This window comes from Corapipo altera, unplaced genomic scaffold (assembly GCF_003945725.1).
Source record: "Corapipo altera isolate COAL_440 unplaced genomic scaffold, ASM394572v1 69, whole genome shotgun sequence".
NCBI classification, from domain to species: domain Eukaryota; kingdom Metazoa; phylum Chordata; class Aves; order Passeriformes; family Pipridae; genus Corapipo; species Corapipo altera.
In genome coordinates, this window is record NW_020884908.1 from 4,043,945 (window position 1) to 4,063,945 (window position 20,001).

Genomic DNA, 20,001 nt, shown 5'->3' on the forward strand with positions numbered 1-20,001 from the left:
AGTGGGTGAAGAATCTCCACCTGATATCCAGCCTAAACCTCCCTTGACTCAGCTTCATGCTGTTTCCTTGGGTTCTGTCACTGGTCACCACGGAGGAGAGATAGGTGCCTGCCCTTCCTCTTCCCCTCAGGAGGAAGTTGTAACTGCAATGAGGTCTCCCCTCAGTCTCCTCTTCTCCAGGCTGAGCAGACCAAGTGACCTCAAATGCTCGTCATACAGGTTCCCCTCAAGGCCCTTCATCTTCATTATCCTCCTTCGGATGCTCCCTAATAACTTAATATCTTTCTTCTATTGCGGTGACCTAAACTGCCACAATATTCAAGGTGAGGCCGTCCAAGTGCAGAGCAGAGCAGGACAATTCCCCCCCCCCCCGGCTGGTGATGCTTTGCCTGATGCCCCCAGGACACGGTTGGCCCTCCTGGCTGCCAGGGCACTGCTGATTCAGATTCAACTTGCCATCGACCAGGACCCCCAGGTCCCTTTCTGCGGCACTGCTTTCCAGCATCTCATTCCCCAGCCTGTACACACAACCAGGGTTGCCCCGTTCCAGGTGCAGAACTCGACACTCGCCCATGTTAAACTACGGCTGGCGACTGCCCACCTCTCTGCCTTGCCGAGCTGCCTCTGCAGGGCAGAGGGCTCTCTCTGTCAGGGCAGTACCCGCCCCGCCTTACCCGCTCGGGGACGCCCGCGGTGCTCCAGTAGCAGCTCCGCCCGATCACCGGGAGCACCGGCGCGGCTCCCCCGCCCCGCAAGGGGCCGCCGCCGCCGCGGGGCGGTCGGAAGGGGCGGTCTGCGGGCGGGCCCGGGGCTCTGCCCGCCCCGCCCGGCCGGGCGTGTCCCGGCGGGGCTGCCGGGAGCGGGGCGTCCCCGGCCGCGGGGAGGGCGGCTCCGCGGAGCTCGGCGGTGCCCGCGCCCAGCGCCGTGCGGGGCGAGCCGCCGCTCTCTCTTTGTGGCCGCGGCCGCTGCTGCTGAGGGCTCAGCTGCTGCTGCTGAGGGCTCGCCGGCGGCGCTGCGGTTCGCGGGGAGCCGAGCCCCGGCGCGGCGGCGGCGGCGGCGGCGGTGGTGGTGGTGGTGGTGGTGGTAGCGGCAGCAGCAGCCGCAGCCATGGGGCTGCAGCCCCTGGAGTTCAGCGACTGCTACCTGGACAGCCCCTGGTTCAGGGAGCGGGTGAGAGCCCACGAGGCGGAGCTGGAGAAGACCAATAAGTTTATCAAGGAGTTGCTGAAGGATGGGAAGAACCTGATCGCCGCGACCAAGAGTGAGTGGAGCAGGGTGCGGGGGAGCCGCGGGGGCGGCTGCCGGCGGCGCGGGGCCCGGCGCCGGGCGCTTTTGCCAAGCTGGTGTGCCAGAGGGCTTTGCACCGGCGTGCTCCAGCCTTTGCCTGGGGTCCCCCATCAGCAGCTGCCGAGACGTGGGTCCTCTCCAACCCTTCGCCGCGGAGGGGGATAAGGGACAGAGGCGGCTACATTCCCCTGGTATCGCCTGTTGCCGGGCCTGGCTTGTGTGTTCGGCGGTGCCGAGCCCGGAGCCGGCTGCCATGTGAAATCCCCTGGGGGGACTCGATTTCAGGCGTTCTCGGTGCGCTGCAAGCTGAGCGTCTGTGAATGGCATACCTGAACGTAACCGTGTCGTGTATGTGCATTTGCAGTCTGTGAAGAGGCTGATGAAAATACCCCTTTGTCAGAGGTCTACGTGTGGTCGGGAATTATCAGACTTGCAGTGCTGCGGTGACAGCAGTAGTTACCAATTCTATGTTTTTGGTCTCTTAAATTGTGGTAGTGTTTTGTTAATTTTGTGTTTTACTTGTTGAATATGTGTATACTGTATATATAAGGTTAGCTATGCTGTAGTTTATGTAAGAATCATGTCCTTTTCCTTGAACGACCATGTTAATGCACGTTCTTGATGTAGTATTGTGCTAATATGATTTTTACCATTTAACTTAAGATACAGTGGTGTAGTCCCCTAAATACCTAGTAGGATGATAGTCTATACAGATTATTCAACTAAAACACTAATACAGCGCTCTGGCACTGTGTTCTCAAAAGTGTACAGCATCTTTGGTATCATGGTAAATTTCTGAAAGTGGGGAACAATGCTGTCAAGATACTTCCCTTAAACTGATAGGTATTTGGCCAATGGTTTGAGCAGTGTAGCTGCTGAGATATGGTGAAATTTTAAAACACATATTTAACTCGTTTTGTGCAAATAAGGAAACATCATTTACTGCTGTTGTCTCTGTTGTGCCTGGATAAAAAGGTAGAAAATCCCATATCAAATTTCACTCATTTGTAGCTGTTATTCTTTGGCCAGTTTACATTCACTTAATGCAAATCATGATCTTAGAGCATCATTTGAAATTTGTGACTTGAAGTGTTGGCATAAATCATCTTAACTTAGAGTGTAAAGTAAAAAAAGTGTCCCTAAACTTGGATAAGAACAGTAGAGGGAAATCATTCCAATTCTATTTCTCAAGCATTGAGAGAGTATTTTGGCAACTGCCCCAAGCCCTTAGTTTCTCATGTATTGTTACGTATACAGAACTTAATTTGAAAGTGGGGATGGTGGTGAGGAAAGTCCTAACTGGAATGAGCCTCCTGGCCACAGCAGAATCCTCTGTTGGTAATTTTTGGCCCTGAGTGCAGTGCTCAATGTGCTGTCCTGTGTGTCTTGGCATCCAAGGGAGTCAGTGTGCTGACCAGAGCCACCTGGCCTGACAGTGCTTGATGAAATACTTAGGGCTAGCCAGTGAGAAATATTTAGAGAAGCTATTTGAGACCCTGCCCTGTGTTCAGGTCTAAGCAATGCCTTCCTTTCTGAGATGAGTCAGAAGTTTTATTCTTGAGTGTAGTTGCTGTACCTTATTCTAACAAACATATATGCCTCATCATACTTGTTTGAAAAGTAGAAACAGGTTGGACCCTTCCTTACATTTTAGTTTTCTGCAGTTGTCTCTCCCCTTTACAGTGCCCTGAGTGACAGGGTTGAAGCTGAGTTACCTTCCTCTGGTGCTGGTGAAGCATTGTCACAGTTCAACAGGCATTAAATATAAATTGAACTGGAGGAAACACAAGGAGAAGTTAAAACCCTTCAGAACCCCAGTGGTTAGGGTATTGGTCCTCCTTGTGTTTTCAGAAGAAAACATCAGCATCTGAATTCTTTGAGGAGCCTGATTCATTTGCTGTCAGGAAACCGAATGGGATTAGTATTTGATCCAAAAAAGCAAGCTTGAGAAGTGGTCTAGACACAGAGCTAGCTATTCACTTCTGTCAAAACTGCATTTTCTGCACAAAGACAGGCTTACTGCAATTTAGAGAAAGTGATAATAAAGCAGGGCATAGCGAGCTTAGGTGACTGCCTCTTAGACAACAATCGATTACAACTTTCAGAAAATTGTTCTAGTCTTTTGAACAAAAAATGTCATCTTAACAATAGCTAAAATATTTCTCTTTCTAGAACCAGGTAGATGATGAGATTTGTATCTGGTTTAATTGATTTCTGAGCATAATAAGCTTCTCTGAATGGTCTGTAAAATATAAAATGTGGTAGGTGCACTATTGTTCTTAAATCTGTGAGAAGTTAAGGGACTGCAATAGACATCACTTACATTCTCCCCTCCCCCCTTAGTGCTTTCCTTATTTCACTTGTAAAGCAGCCGCTTACAACAAACGTTGCAGGGATTCTTTAGGTGTGAATAACTGATGTAATTGAATAGATCCCACTTCCTGCTTGACAGACAGCCTTGTAAGTGACTTTGATGCTGCCTGCACTGGGTTACATCTTGACAGCTGGAAGCAGATACTGCTACCATTCCCCCTATTTCACAGGAGCCGTCAGTGTCTCACAGGACAAAAGAGTATCATGATGTGGATCCTCTCTTTAGCTCTCTTCCGTTTGTCTCCTCGGTTGTATGGGATTGTACTTTTCACCTGAATCTCCAAAGAATTGATTTTTGTTTGTACAGGACTATGGCGCTTAAAAAAAAAAGGGGGAGACAATGAAAAAAAGGAGGATCTTATACACTCTTAATTGTTGAATTTCCAGAGTGAAGCATACTTCAAGTGTATCTTCTCACTTTAAAGTTTCAGTAGTTTCAAGACTGTGATAGAAAGATAAACGAGACTGACTCAAAGCTATCTGTTTCCTGTGTAATGGTTTGAATCACTGAGTTGTCTAGTTCAACCTTCATTTTGGAAAATAAATAAACAATAGGTGGCTCTTTCTCTTTTTTGCAACAGTTAAATATGATTATAAGGAGTACAGAAAGAGATTTTTTGCCACTCTTAGTAATCATTAAATACAAGTGGTATACAGGTATGCGTTTTAAAATAGAAATGTAGCATTTCTCAGGGGATTCCAGTTCAGTTAAACAAGTTAGGATCAAAATAGTTTGTAAATAACTTCTGGATGGAGCTAGTTGGGCTTCTGTTGAGAGAAACCAAATTTAAAGATACCTGATCAGAGAGTCCTTATTTTGAATCACGAAAGGAACTTAAGCTCTTAGTTCTAAGCTCTTAAAAATCTGAGATGCAAATTGTTTGAAGCTAGAGAATACACTAGATACTATGTACAAACACTATGTATTTGCTTCTATATTAGTCCAACTCTGGGTCTCTTGACGAGTGTGAGATTTATTTGGGTTTTTTGAAGATATTTTTTTGAAGGTGAGACTTTTCCCTAAACCCATAGTAGGAGCTGCCACTTCTTATGAGACATCGGGGTGGAGTAGGAAGAGTCAGCAGGAGAATAGGTTTTGGCCCTTAGGCATCTCACAGGGGGTTTGCAAAGGATACTTGTGAGTGCCTGCTCACAGCTATTCCACATTCCTGAAAGCACAGCCTCCCCATTCTTGGATTTAGGCTCAAATCAGAGCAGAATTCTGTTTGGGTCAACTGCAGTGATTTTGTAATGGGCTGGTGAAGACAGAAGCTAGATGGAAAAGCCAAGACAACAGGAAAGTTGAGTTCCCCAGGAGGCTTTCAACAGTGCCCATCTGAGGGAAGCCTAGACGAAGTTCGAGGGGGAAGGACACCTCACGTGGGCCTCTTGGCCTTTCATCAAGTCAGGATCAACTACTGCTGTGTGACACCACAGTGCTCAAATACTCTTTTCACTCCTGCTAGAATGCAGAGCAGCCACCTCCCTCCACTTGCATCCTGCAAAACTTGCTACCCAGCAGCCCCATTGTGTGGTTGTCACTGGAGCAGGTCTGTCTCATTACACTGCTGTCTCTGTTTCAGCTGAGTGCAGGGTAGTTCCTCCTGTACCCTGAGGTTTTGGGTTGTAAACTCGGTTCTGTGGTGTATTAGACATTGTATTTGATGCAGCGGACATCCTGGCTACCCAGTTCTGATCTCTGCAGGCAGCTCAATGTGCTCAGACTTCTGATGACTATTTTTTATTGCTATTTTTGTTTATGTTTTTCAGAGAAGAGTTGCTTCTTGCACTCTTCCAGACAGAATACAAAACTAGAACTATATTTATTTAATCTACAGAAAGAGCTGGTTGGAAAATAAAGAGTTATTGATAATTGTTACTTGAGAATGGTGGTTTACTTCAGGGAGTATATGTGCATTCAAGAGAAAAAAAAAAAGTTGATAGTGCTCTTTCCTTTCCTCTGAAGTGTTTTTAGTCATTGGTCGTTTACAAGTTTGCCAGCAAGAAGTAAAGGAGACAGGAAATCTTGTCAGCAAGAGGAATAAAGTCACTCCCAGTCCCATCTCCAACCTAGGAAAATAGACTGAATCTTTCTTTTAACAAAGTTGACTGAAGAACCTAATCCAATTCCAAGAACCACTCTGATGTCTGTGTTGTCTAAACCCATAATCTTTTTTCTTGGCCAGTTCTCTTAGTCTGTGGTGGTGGTTGACCTTTCAGACACTGGTCTACAGTAGGGTTTTGGTCTGACCTGGTATGTACATTATTATGTAAATGTAAAGGCTGTGGTAATCCACATAATAACACCACATGAAAGCCTCTCAGATCACTTGAACCATGGTGCTTTTTTTTTTTTCTTAAGGACTAATTGTCCATTTTTTAAAGCTTTCCTTAGTATAATCTACAGTTACAAAACCACATACAGTGTGTGCCAGCTCTCAATCTTAGGAATTTTCTGCAACAAAAATGTTGTTCTACTGACACTCTAGTACATGTCAAAGAAGTAAGGTAAAACTATTAATATAGCTTTAATAACTTATTAATAACTTCTAGAAGAAGAATAACTTTCTAGAAGAAATGGGCATTCGCTAAAGATTTCGGAAGAATCCAAAGACTGAGTAAAAACTAATGTCATTCCAGGGGTGTGGGGATTATTGTGAGAGGGCCTTAGTTGAACTTGAATGGAAAGTTTCTTAAACCAACTATGGTTATTTAGGACACTGATTAATCCACCTTGAATTCAGTGACAGCTCTGAAGTAATAAATCTTCACATTTAATGTTTTAGAAAGCTATCTTATTTTTCAATTAGTACCTCAAACCCAAGCTTTATTTCTATTGTAAGGCATGCTTTATGTAAGGCATGATAAGCAAATCAATGCCATTAGTGAACACTGAAATATACTTTGCTAGGGCCAAGCTCGATACAAATTTCTACTGGGGCAGCACTAGATCCTGTATTGCAAGGACTACTGAGTAGGATGTACCTTTAAAAAAACCCCCACTTTCGATTGGAATTAACTCAATAATGGAAACATTAGGAAACTAAGGCAAACAGTTACTTTGGGGCCCATCTGATAGATCTTTCCCTTAAGAAAAAACTGCTTATAATAGAATGTTGCTTTTGCCTTCCCTTCAAGATAATTGCCACAGCTGGGGCCTAATTAACTATCGCAGTACTTTTTCTTTTTTTCCCCTCTGCTTGTGGATAAAGTTGCTTCTTTTAAGGATCAGGCAAGTGCTTTTTTTTGATTGAGAAAGTACTCTGAAGAACATTGTGTTTAGCTCCACCCCAAGTAAAGCATTCGTTACTGTGTCAGTAGCTATAAAAAGTGTCAGACTCATTCTGTGGAGGATGCCAGTTTGTCATCTTGAATCTTGTCTCTTCAGCTTGATTTACTTACTGACTCCATGGCCATCTTTGTCCTGCAGATGTTCCACTGTTCTTTTTTTTTTTTTCCCATATTAAAAGTGAGCTAGAAGATGTGATGTCAGATAATATGAAACTTCATGATAATATGAAATAATATGAAATTTCACAAATTTATATGTTCTTGGTGCTGAGAGATGTGACAGGCTGTCGTTAAATGAACATCTTTTAATCTTTTGGGGAAGAACATAATTTTTCAGCTCTAGCTAAAATGTGTAAGCGGTCATTAAAGAGAATGTCAGTGATCAGTGTAATTGTCAGTCTTCAGGGCAAAACCAACAGAAATAAATTTGTAGTTTTTAGAGAAATTGCCTGGTTGATCATGTTGAAAAGTTTCTGTTGGTTTTTTGGTTGTTTTTGTTGGGTTTTGTTTTTGTTTTTTAAAAACAACAAATGTTTTAGAAATGTAATTTTAGAATTACATGGAATCTCAATCTGTCTTAAAGAGTTGGAATAAAGGGTGGATTTGCCTTACAGTCTGTAAAATGTAAACACCTGCTTGCAATTAAGTGAAGAAAAATAGGCCCACTGCTAAGGCTGCAGGTGTATGCTGTACCTAAAATTCTCCTGTGCTTGCCAGCTGTGTATTGCAAAAATGTTTCAAATTTTAACAAGCAGAGCTTATGACACTGATAACAATTCTCAAGTCAAGTCTGAAATAATTTCATAGTGTTGTATTGAGGCAGAATGCCTCCTTCTGATTGACACAGATTCTTTTTCCAGAGTGGCAGAGGGGACAGTGCTATGTCGATACTTTTATTTGTTTTATTTATTTTTCCCCTAGTGTACAGCAAGGGGAGTAGCAAACAGGCTGGGTGTTCTGCCCTCGTTTTAGAAAGGAGCATGTGGAAACATGCTTGGAATGGCACTGAAGAGCTGCATCCCAGTGCTTCTCTCCTCCTCCCCAGCTGTCTTTTAACATTACGTAATTAATGTCTATAATTTACATTGACTTTAGTGCTTTTGTTTTCCAATGCCAACTTCAGTCCCTGCTGCAGCACTTAACATGTTAACCTAAAAAGCAGAGGCTTGGCTGTTTGAGGGAGACAGTCCACAGTGTGTCAATCTTGGCAATGTGCTTAATGTTTTGATAGTGTGGGTTGTGGCTTCTTTAGATAATTTTTATGACTTGCTTATGTCTGCTAGGATTTATTTTTGGGTTTAATGTCACTTTTTTAAGTTTCGAGACCAGACTTACTGTTGTTCTTTGACAGTGGTTCTTAAGATGTTACAACATTCCCAGTGTTTTGCTTATCTTTTAAATGTCTTCAAGTTTTTGAGTTGGCTATCAAAGGCACTTTGAACAAAGTTGAATGCTTTCTGGAATATCTAGTGAATGTAAAATATATGTTCAAATAAACTTGGGCACATATTGGCAGAATAGCTTTAAGAAACAACTGTTCAGGGAATTTAACATCTTTCTCTGCTGGTGGTTGCTGCCACCCACTGTAGTTGTCAGTCTTAATCAGCACCCAAAATCTGCCTTGTTGCTAAGTCAAACTCATCTTTGCCAAGTTTAAACTAAGCCATCAATTTTGCAATGAGTTGAGTGAGGCAAGCTCATGTGCTCCATCCCAACAGTTCCTTTGGAGGTTGTTGCCCTTTGGGTGTGACTTTGATAGAAGAGAGGGCAGTAATTTATAATGCCCCATGTTATACATTTGGGATAGATATGTGCCTTCTGTCCAAAGTGCATGTTTAGCTACCTCACTGGGAAATAAGATACTGGAAAGGGAAGTCTGTGGCTGAGTTTACACTATCCTCAAATTCCTTTTCTTTCTAAACAGACATTTTTGGGATTTTTGGGCAGACAGCCTCAATGTCATGTTATTGCTTTTCCTTACCAGCTCGTAACTATGGATGGAGCTTCTTGCAGATACCCTGTTCCTTGTGAATGCCTGTTACTCCTTCTGCTCTGTTTTTGTTTCCTTCCTTTGTTGTTCTCTTCCATCCTGTGTTTGCTCATCTTTCAGGATAAAAATAGAGAGAAAACATCCAAGCCCTCAGAAGCGATGTGGCCATCACAGGCCAAGGCCAAATCAGAAGTTCCTGTAAATCATTTGTGTTAGGCTTGTCCTCTGTGGGAAAGGAGCAGTGTGGGGGTGAAAACAATCTACAGAGATGGAAAATCACAGTGTTATTAAACAGACTGTGGTTTAATAGCCCACACCTTTGAATAAATGTCCTGTTGTTACCTCTTTAATTGAGACGACTGGGTAGGTGGGGGTTATCTGCTCAATAAATAGGTCAGAGAGAGGCTTCACCTCTCAGATCTGGTTTTTACAGCTTCTCTCAGTTCTCCTCAGCTTTTGTATATGCACCTGGCTGGTTGGGACTGCATGTCCTTGAAGAAGAAAAACAATGCTTTGTTTAATTTGGCAGGGAAAATTGAGTATCCAGAATGAAACGGAGCAGGGCTGTGTACCAGGCCTGGGCCTTGAAGGACGTTGTAGTGTGTGTGGTGTACAGGAGTAGGTTCTCTGCCACTTTGTTGCTAATGAGCATTTTTTAGCTTGGAAATTTCTCCATTTCCTCCATTAGGCTCATGTGTGGAGGCTTAGAAATGATGAATGAATTAATGGTGGAGAGCCTGAAGCTTGTTGCACTACAAGCATTTCAACCTTAAGAAAAATTGGACTGTATGTATCTAATCTCAAAAGCTGTGCTCTCTTTCCAAGCACCTTATTTTTGTTTGTCTTCTGTTATTTTGTCAGTCATTAGAAAGAGTTGCATGCTTTGAAAAAAATAATATTTGAATGTGGGTATGATGGAACAAAAAAAAAGAAGAAAAAAGAAATTTTGCAGCAATTTTAAGTGAAAATATAGTTATGCTTCTTCAAAAGAAATCCTGCTATCTTGCAAACAGGTGGAGGGAACAGGCTGCCAGGTCACTGAGGACCTGAGAAAATCTTCTGGAAATATCGTTTTGACAGTGGGTTGCAGTTCTTAGAAATCTGTCATGGGGCTGAGCTTGTAGTTTATGTGGATTAGCTGACTGGGAATGCTGCATAGTTTCAGCCTTTGGAATACGTCAGCACTCTGAGAACAAAGCAGTATAACTTGTCCATACTTTTTTCCTGTTAAGATATCAGGTTGTGGGCTATTGCTGTTGAAGAGGCCTGGACCAACTGACAAACTCAGTCATGAGCCAAATGACTGTTCTTCCAAAGCTTTTGTCTGTTCAGCTTCTCAACCTAGAAGCTTTTCAGGAACAAAGCTGGCTTTGTCTAGTTGCTCTTAAACACTCGCTCTGTGGTAATATTACTGTACTTGTATTGTGCTTAATTTTTCTTTGTTTCAGTCATTTCAAAATGCACAGTTTCAAATTTCTGTTGTGCCTCTTGCCTAGCTGCTCCCTTGTTCCAACAGATTAAACATCTTTGCTAAAAGAAATAAAAGTACCTGGAAATAAAAGAACTTAGAAGTATTGCGTCCTTGTCGTTGTTTTCTTTTGTTTGGTTTGGTTTGGGGTTTTGTTTGTTTGTTTATTTGGGTTTTTTGTGAGGTTTTGTTTGTTTGTTCGACTTTTATTATTATTTTTGTTTTACTTTATTCTTTTTATTTTTAGAAGTGCTATGGTTTATACCCCAGCCAGCAACCAAGCCCCATGCAGCTCCTCACTCATTCCCCTACCAGTGGGATTGGGAGGAGAAGCAGAAGGGTAAAAGGTAGAAAACTCGTGGGTTAGGATATTGACAGTTTAATAGGGAAGCTAAAAGCTGTACACAAAAGCAAAGCAGCACAGGGAATTCATTCACTACCTCCCATGACCATGCAGGTGCTCAGCCATCTCCAGGAGAGCAGGGCCCCATCATGCATGGCAGTTACTTAGGAAGACAAATGTCATCACTCCAAACCTCCTCCCCTTTATATACTGAGCATGACTTCATATGGTCTGGAATATCCCTTTGGTCAGCTTGGGTCACCTGTCCTGGCTGTGTCTCATCCCAGATTTCCGTGCAGCTCCAGCTTCCTTGCTGGCATGGCAGTACAAAAAGAAGAAAAAGCCTTGGCTCTGTGTAAGCCCTGCTCAGTAATAAGAAAAACAGCTCTATTATCATCACTGTGTTCAGCACAAATTCAAAACTCAGCCCCATACCAGCCACTGTGAAGAAAATTAACTGTCTCGGCCAAAACCAACAAAAAGTAAAAGAATCTTATGCAAAAAAGAATCTAGGAAAACTTCTCTGTCCCTTGACCATTTTTTTTGTTTCACAAGACGCATCTGTGTGTCTTCCATTCCTGCTTGTCCTGTGGGGTTCTGTAGGGTTACACCTGAGGGGTAAGGCTACCATCCTGAGGGGTAGGGAATTAGCTAGTTGAACACGGAAATTTAATGTTGGCACCTGCTTCTCTTCTCTCACTGGAGTTTTCTGCAATGTTTTATGGAGGAATGGTGCTAAGCTCCAGACATGCAGCTAAAGTTTTTGTGTAGCTAGTATAATGAACTGGACAAATATTTGTGTTATGTCCTTGAATGTCATGTGTAGGAACTTGGTTCTCTATTTAGATGAACTTTACTGAGGGCCTGTGGCAAAACTGAAGGAGATTTGAACCCAGTGAGACAAGATACCATGGCTTAAGAAGAACTGAAGTGTGTTCTCTGACTCATCAATCTGTTGCAGAGCCCAAGCACCTGAGGACTGATGGCCATTATCTCTAGATACTGCTCAAGCAGTGAGTATCTGAAGATACTGATGATGAGAAATGCCCTCCTGGAGGGCTGAGATCTGATGCCAAGCAGATTGGAAGATCCATGAGAGGTTGTGTCTGATTGACCTAACAGAAGATGCATTTTGTTGTGTGTATGCAACTGTTACACAATACATGTAGTATGTGATATCCTGCATGCAGAGATTATTGGAAAATGCAGCTTTGAGACTCAACAGAAATGTTTCTTTTCACTTATCTGGAAATTTTAAATTTCCCTTCCTGTCTCCATTAACAACTTTCATATATCTGTAATTTGAATGTGTCTTAGGTATAAATTCCTCTTTTTTATTTACAAAAATACCTTATATTTTGATACAACATAGTTTGTATTGTATATGGGGTCTTTTTTTTTTTTTTTTAATTGCTGCTATAGCTTCCTCCTCAGGTCAGTCCTGAGAATCTTGCTATAGTGGACATGGTTCATGTCTGCAAGCTTAGATGTTGTTTCACAGACATGAATAGTTTTATGGTATGAACAGAAGAGGCAAGCTGTCTAGAGAAGTGATTTTCTGAGCAGCTTTGGGCAAGCCCATCACCTTTTTATATCTTTCTTTCCATCGCTATTTAAGCTGTTGCCTCAAATTTGGGGACGTTTGTCTATTAAGCATTTCATGAATATTGGAATATCACAGAGAAGTGTTTTGTATCATTCCCTTCTTCATTAGGGAAGACTGCACCCACTGCTCTTTTTCTGTAGTCATTATTTGAATTGAGCAATAGTTATAAACTTCTTATATCCTCTTCAAGTAAATTAACATAATATAGAATCCAGTAGGAGAATGTGCCATGTTCTCCTACACTCGTGTTGGACATCTCAGTATGGAGGGTGTGGCAGTATGAGCTCAGAAAGCAGCTGTTCTGCTTTTGACATGCAGATCATTCAAGTGGAAATTTAAGTCAGCAGTTTGGCTTTTCTAAGGTTTGTAGCATATCATAATTCACTTTTTTATAGAAAGTATCCTTATGTGAAGAAAAACAGGTGTGCCAACCTTGCAATAACGCTTCCTGGACATGGTGAAAGCCACTTCAGATTTGTAAAGTTATTGCAAAGCTTGCTTCACTGAGAAGTTTTTATTTGCCCTCATTGTACCTTTTGTTTGTAGTTCTTTAAATGAAAGTGTTTGCAAGAAAGGTGGCTTTGATACCTTCTTGAAAATTAGTTTGGCATTATTACCATTAATGCATTTAAAAATACAGTTAGGAATTAAGATGTCAGTCAAGAAAAGTAGCAGCATTTTTTGGATGGAGGAAGCAACTGGACCACATAGCAATTAATCTGGTAGTGTCTCCCTGACACTTCTCTCTGGTACAGGAAAAAGTTTCTCTAAATAGAACTTAACTGGGTTTGTAAGCAACATGTAACAGAAACAAGTAATCAAAGCCCCTTCTGAAACAAAAGTTTCTGATGCTGCAAAAGTATCAAATAACCCCCAAATAATTCTATCAGTGTTTATTTCAATTTCAGTCCCTTTAGAAATAAAGTTTGCTGTGTGTGCTTTCTGTTCCTGTAGTGATAGGTATGATTTGCTTGCTTTTAAGGTCTTGAAGACTTGTGAGCAGACAAAAGGGATTGTATGCTTTTGCTGTCTCGGATTTGATAGTAAATCCTTGTCAAGCAAATTTGTGTCTTTAAGTATAAAGAGTAAGGATCCTTTTGAGTAAGGATGCTTTTCTTCATAGATTTTTTTTTTTTCCTCTGAAACCCTTTCTTTCAGTTTCTCTTTTAAATATAGAAAATTCCTGTATTTTAATAGTGGTGAGGAGATGATCTCACATGTCATGAGGATATTATTGAATGGCCTTATTGGAACATTGCTTCCTATACACTATTATTAGTGTAGTAGCCGAGAGAGATATGAGCAGCTGCTGAGTTTTGTTCTGACTGCCTGGATGGGTGTGTTGGGATGACATTGCCAAAGTGACAAGTAGAGACACCAGGGGATGCCAGGAAGGATTTTTGATTGGAAAATAGTTGACATTAGCTCAGTGGTTTCTGATTCTATTTTTTCTCTCTGTCTCCCTTCTGAGAGGTCTTAGTAGCGTGACTTTTCAGATGATTCTTGCTGTAGCCACCAGAAACTGCTGCCTGCTTCACCTCATTTGATGTCTTTAACTGCCTGTTCTGGTGAAAATTTATAAAGCAAACTCATGTGAATGTTCTAGTTTGAGTATTAAGGATGAGCAGGAAAGGTCCAATAGCCATGGGTTTTAGCACTTGCTAGCATGAAGATATGCTCAGAGTTCCTAAGTGTGTTTGGAACAGAGCTTCTAGAATAGAACAAAGGCTGAATCAAGTCCTCTCTGAAGTAGGAACTTCTGATTCCTTACTAGGCTTCGGAAAATTATGGTTTGGATTTTTAAAATAATTTTTCCTGTGTTTCCGTCCATCTACTGTTGTTTTTTTCCTACCTAGTAGCAGTTTATTGAGTAGGAATAATCTACTGAAAGAGCAAGAGCAGAATAAATACTGTCTGGTGATTGCCACAGGCCATGAATGTTACAGAGCAGAGGATTCTCTGCTGGCAAGTTAATGACAAAACCAGTAGAAATGTTCTTCCTAGGTTTTATTTTTCTTTTTCTTTCCTCAGAGTAAACTGCCATCTCCCCTGATTGCATCCCTCCCTTACAAAACCTTAAGTGTTGCCAATGTCAGTTGAATTTTTAGTCACAGGAGAACAATTAGAGTAGAAAAAGACAGGGCTTTTGTATCTCTATAAAATAGCAGATGGAATACATTGATGTCAGTAATTAGTAATGTCAGAGAAAGACAGCATGTCAGTTCTCTTCTAAGGAGGGGGGTGCTGGGATTTCTGTCTTTTTTTTTTTTTTTTTTTTTTTTTTTGAAGTCACTTGCTTATTCCCAGTTGCTTTGCTTCAAGAGAGGGACTCCTTATGATGCTCTCTAGTGCAGTTTTCCTCAGCCTTTTCAGATGAAAGGATTCTATAACATTTTCTAGGGGAAAAAACTATACTGTTTTGTACAGTGTTATATAATAATGCTGTGGTAGCATTCATTTATTGAGCATTATTGAGTGAACTTGTGCATTTGTTTTCCTTTTCCCATGTGTTTTTTTGTTTGCTTAAATGTGTTAGGTTTGATTTCTGACAGTCACTTTTCTCAAATTGCCTTTTGATGCTGTGTGGACTTCTCATACTTTTTGGATCAAAGCCCATGGGAATGTTTCATTGGTATGTGCAGTATTGGGAGCCCAGAATTCCTTGGTGTCAGTAAACAGTTCAATTAATTTTTGTTTGTTTTCTTAAGTTATAATGATGTTTGTCTGTGAGCGGGTTTAATGTTTGTTTTCATTTCAGGAAGATACATAGTTACTGTTGTAAGTGGATAATGAATGCGAATGGAGAGAATTGAGAGTTGTTGTTCTGTGTTTAAGTAAAATGAAGCACGTCTGTCTGGCAATGACTAATCCCTCTGCATACTGTGAGTGATATGAAATAATTAAAGCATTTCCTTTCAGCCTGAATTCCTGCTTTGCCCTATGCTCCTGCAGCGAACAGCTCGGTGTGGTAGGGACTCTTGATAGCAAGAAGTTCCTTATTTAGGGTTGCCACCAGAAAAACCAGTAGAAGGGTCTGTGTGCAAGAAATGTCATCGGGAAAACGAAAGGTGAATTTGCTTACTTATGACCAGCCAAGTCACAACCCGTTTTAAAGTCCTGGTAATGACGTCCGGTGTTCTATTTGTAGCATTGCTTTTTTTTGTCAGGTAAAGTATGTTCACTTTAAAACACATTAATAGGAGATTAGTCTTAAAAATAAACAAACAAACCTCTTAACCTATATAGCACTTAAAAAAAATCCAAAGTGCGTGAAGCATTTTAGGTGGTAACCTTTCAACATGCTGTGAAGTAGGTTGGGCTGCTGGTTCTGTTTACAGATGGGTGAAGTGAGAGGCCAAGTGATTAGATAGGATTGCACATCGAGGCATCACTGGAGATGGAGTTAGTTATTAGGAGGCCCTGACATTTAACCTTATTGCCTGTGCATTAACATATTCATCGTATCATCACTCTCTACAACTCCCTGAAAGGAGGTTGTAGCCAGGTGGGGGTTGGTCTCTTCTCCCAGGCAGCTCTCAATAAGACAAGAGGGCATGGTCTTAAGCTCTGCCAGAGGAGTTTCAGGTTGGATATTAGGAAGAAATTCTTTACAGAGAGGGTAATCAGGCATTGGAATGGGCTGCCCAGAGAGGTGGTGGATTCTCCATCCCTGGAGGTTTTTAAGATGAGACTGGATGCGTCACTTAGTGCCATGGTGTAGTAACCACGGTGGTAGTGGATCAGGGGTTGGACTTGATGATCTCAGAGGTCCCTTCCAACCCAGCTGATTCTATGATTTTGTTTTGTAAGATAACTTGGAGACATTGGGATTGTATTGGGAATTGTGTGACAATTTCAGACTACCCATTCAATTCCCTAACCAGTGATTCCCTAATCAGAACTGTTTTGGTGTAGGTGCATGCAGATTTGAAGATGACTGGATTTGAAGATGTTGGATTTGAAGTCCTTGGTTTTATTGCATGTTAAATGTTCCAGCGAGGCAGTGAATGCACCCGTTTGATTCTTTGCACTTTCTGGAATGTGAAGGATGTGGGACTGTGCTTACCTTGGTGCCATGTTAGAATTGGGAATCTGCAGGCTCTTGCTGAGTGGAAATGTACCCCAAATCTAGCAGTTGGTTCCAGAGGTACATCTAGTCAGGCAATACTCTACAGAAACTGTACTAGTCATAGTATAGTGGCTTTGGCTTGGCTTATCCAAACCTTGCCTTGTGCCTGGTAGTTCTTTCTGGCTGAAGGTGCAGGTGGCTGTCCCACGCTGTGCACATGCTGACCCTGCTGCTGGTCCTGGCTGCGTCCCCTGGCTTAGTCCTGCCTCCCCACTGTTCCTTGCTGCAGTCTGCCCCAGACACAGCCGTAGCCAGCTGCACCCTTTCAAGCTCACTGCCAGCTGTGGCTCACTTTTCTCCTTTTCCTATCTCTGACCCTACCCAACCTAGTCTCTGTCTTAACAGATGGTTTCTATTGACACCAGTCCTAAATTTAGCCCTAAATTGTTCCTTCTGGACCCATCTTTAGTCCTAATTTGGTGACTGCAGCCTTTAGCAGATACAAGCCAAGAAAGGAAGTTTTCCCTGCTGATGCTAATGTCATCATCTGGCAAACCTCTGCTGAACCTAGCAATGAGTATTCCTGCTGGCTGCTACCCAGCCCTAAAAGTAATTGACTGAATTTTTGGATCCTTCTTTTTCTGTGTGTTGACAGTGGTAACTAATAACAGAAAAAAAGATTATCTGACAACCCTGCAAGTGAATCCTAGCTCAAGTCTTGCCCTAACACAAAGCAGGTGGCTCCCACTGAACTGCTAAAAGATGCATGAACTAAAACTTGGTTCCATTGTTTTGCATTGGTTAATTATAGACAAATGTCTTAGAGTAGCATGATTCTTTGGAAAACAGAAATGAAGATTATAAAATATTTGTAAACCTAGTGTGTTTGCACCAATAGGAAAAAAAGATGAAAAAATGAGAATCAGAATTGAGTTGGATTTTTCATGAGCAACAGTCAGCTTAATTGTAAGTTGCCAATAGTCACGAAGTTTTCAATTTTTAAGGTAATTTGGTATTAGTATTACATGCCTTATAAAGCATTTTCTTAATCTCTGTTACTAATAAGGAGAAAAGGATAGTTGTGCTCTGAGTTGACATCAGACCAAGAATGCAAGAAGACTATTTATGCAGAGGTTCCCATTTGCAGATGCCTGCTGTGGGATTGAGACAGATAGCAAGGGAAGATTGCCTTCCCCCTCCCTCCCATAACCTTATATGTGAAAGAAAACAAGTGCTTTTCCTTTCCATTTGTATCCATATAGCCAATTTTATGTCTCATCTGTCTTGATGGCACTGTGTTTAGAGTTTTAAATACAGAGGGATTAGATAATGACTTTATATATCTTTTACTGAGAGAAATTAATTTCTGTGGAGAAAACTCGCTTCATTTACCAGGCTGTAATTAGGAAATCACTATTTTCTGTCCTCAGTTTTATATAATCTGTGCAACTGTGAACACTGTTCGAAACTTACTGTACTACCTTTTTCTGAGGTTCCTGCACTGGTCTTTGGTATGCTTTACTTTGTTTTGGTGTAGGTTGCTGGGATGTAGAAATTGTGGGGAATCAGCTTGTGATACTTATGTTTGGTTTTATTTTGTGGCTGTTATTGCTTAGTCTATACTCTAAATAAATGTGGGATCAAATGACTTGTTTTGAAAGAGTGGGCTGTGTTGGAGAAAAGCCATAATGTTGTGCTGTGGGTTTTGGCTACAGGAACAGAGCAGTCTTCTCAAAGGAGTGAATCTTATCTTATTTCTGTTTTTCTTTAGAGATTTCTTTATCTTCAGATTTCTGTCTCTTGACATCCCATGGAACCTCTTCTTTCTCTTGCATCACCCCATGGTTATAAAACACTTTTGTGAGCATTCTTGTGGTCAGCAACATATATTAGTACAAGTTGGACTCCCAACTTTAAATGTGCCTCTAAAGAAGTGAAGATGAAAAAAGAAACAAATATTTGAGAGTACCAAGGACCTATGTTCACCTAGATGGACATTTGTATTCCAAGTCTCATACACCCTATGTGTGAAACTGTGATGGCAGAAGATAGAAAGGCCCTGCTGGAGCTTCCAGAGGAAAAGCTAATAACACTTTATAGCACTAGGCCTGGAGTTAGATATTATCTCTTGCTGCAAGTGCATCCTCCCTACAACTTCTGTAAGGCCCAGAGCCTGCTTGTGAGAGACTTTGTCCTGTGCCGAAGCCTCAGGCACTACAACTCCCTCTTCCTTCTTGACACTTTTCCACCCACATCCCCACCTCGGCTTTCAGGCCTTCTGTGTGTGGTTTAGTGACACAGTATCTTGGGTGTGATGATAGTTTGGATGTTTGAATGGCTTCCATGCTGTATACATTTGAATTTCAGTGTCCCCACGCTCTTGGTATGTTACCTGTTGTTAGCACAAATTGGTTTGCTATTAGACCCTGGATGTAGGGGCGTCTCACACAACCTGTACGTGACTAAGGACTGCAGAGCTGTGCTTCCTGCTCTTTGCTCTCGTTGTGTCCTTGCAGAACGTTTGCTTTCTGTGCCTGCTCTGCCTCTTCTCCTGTAAGATACAGCTATTGTTTCTATTTAAACAATTATTTGTATAATCTCTCCTCTGTACACTGAAGCAAAGGAGTTGAAGTATAAGTTATCTCAGAACTATTGTAAGTCTCTGAGGAAAGTGGATATTGTGCTCTCCCTTCTTGCATGTGTGGCTACAGCATGTATCCAATATACTGGACTCTTGCTTAAATCAGATGTGCCAATATACTTCTCTTTGAATAATCTTCCTGGTACTCTTTAAGATAGACAGTTATGCTTAAAATACTGCCTGAACATTTAATTGTTTTGGGTGGGTATTTTGGGTAATATGAGTAATGTTCATATTGTGTTCCTATGAGCTGCCACTGGTATTTGTATATGTGCTTGGGTGTTGCATTCTGGTATCTGTGTACCCTTCGCCCATATCAGGTAATGAAAGGAGGAAACATCCACTAACTAGAAAAACTTGTAATTCAGTCCATATACCTTCTTTGATATGCTGTCCCTTCCAAGACAGGGTTGCTATTTGAATTGCAGGATCTAAAGGGCAGAATAGCCTAAAGCACTCTGTCAAACTAATACAGAAGCCTTCGTAATTGGTACAATTAAAACCAGTATAATTTCTGTAGCAGCCATCATGTAGAAAGAGAACCTCATACATGTGATTGTAAACACAACAGGCCATATTTCTTATACATCATGGGTCACTGAATTCCTGACAGTCCTTGTAAAGGCTTGCTGGCCAGTGATTATTTATGTAATTTATTGGGGAAACACTGTCAGTAAAACTACAAGCCTCAGTTGAGCTGGGTTAGATTTGCTATACACCATGGCCTCCACTAGGGCTTTGGCAAGTGCACCTTTCCCGAATACTGTGAAAGACCTTGTCAAGCTGTCTCTGATAATTAGATTTGACATAGCTAATACCTGAAATACAGGCTGGACAGTCATGTGGCCAAATCATGGCTCGTCAGCAGCGAATGTGTTTGTATTGAGCTGCCTGTGTTGTTTTTGTGAAGGGAGCCTTGCATAAAAGAACATC

General features: G+C 41.7%; 1 protein-coding gene across 1 annotated transcript in view; it reads left to right on the forward strand.

Annotated features, from left to right (window-relative positions):
- The first annotated feature begins 1,083 nt into the window (after positions 1 to 1,083).
- Positions 1,084 to 20,001, forward strand: part of ARHGAP10 (Rho GTPase activating protein 10) — a 147,463-nt gene continuing 128,545 nt past the window's right edge. Inside the window, exon 1 of the mRNA XM_027652849.1 lies at positions 1,084 to 1,261. Within this exon, the coding sequence (XP_027508650.1) occupies positions 1,108 to 1,261 (154 nt within the window). The 5' untranslated portion in view covers positions 1,084 to 1,107. The remainder of the gene's footprint in view (positions 1,262 to 20,001) is intronic.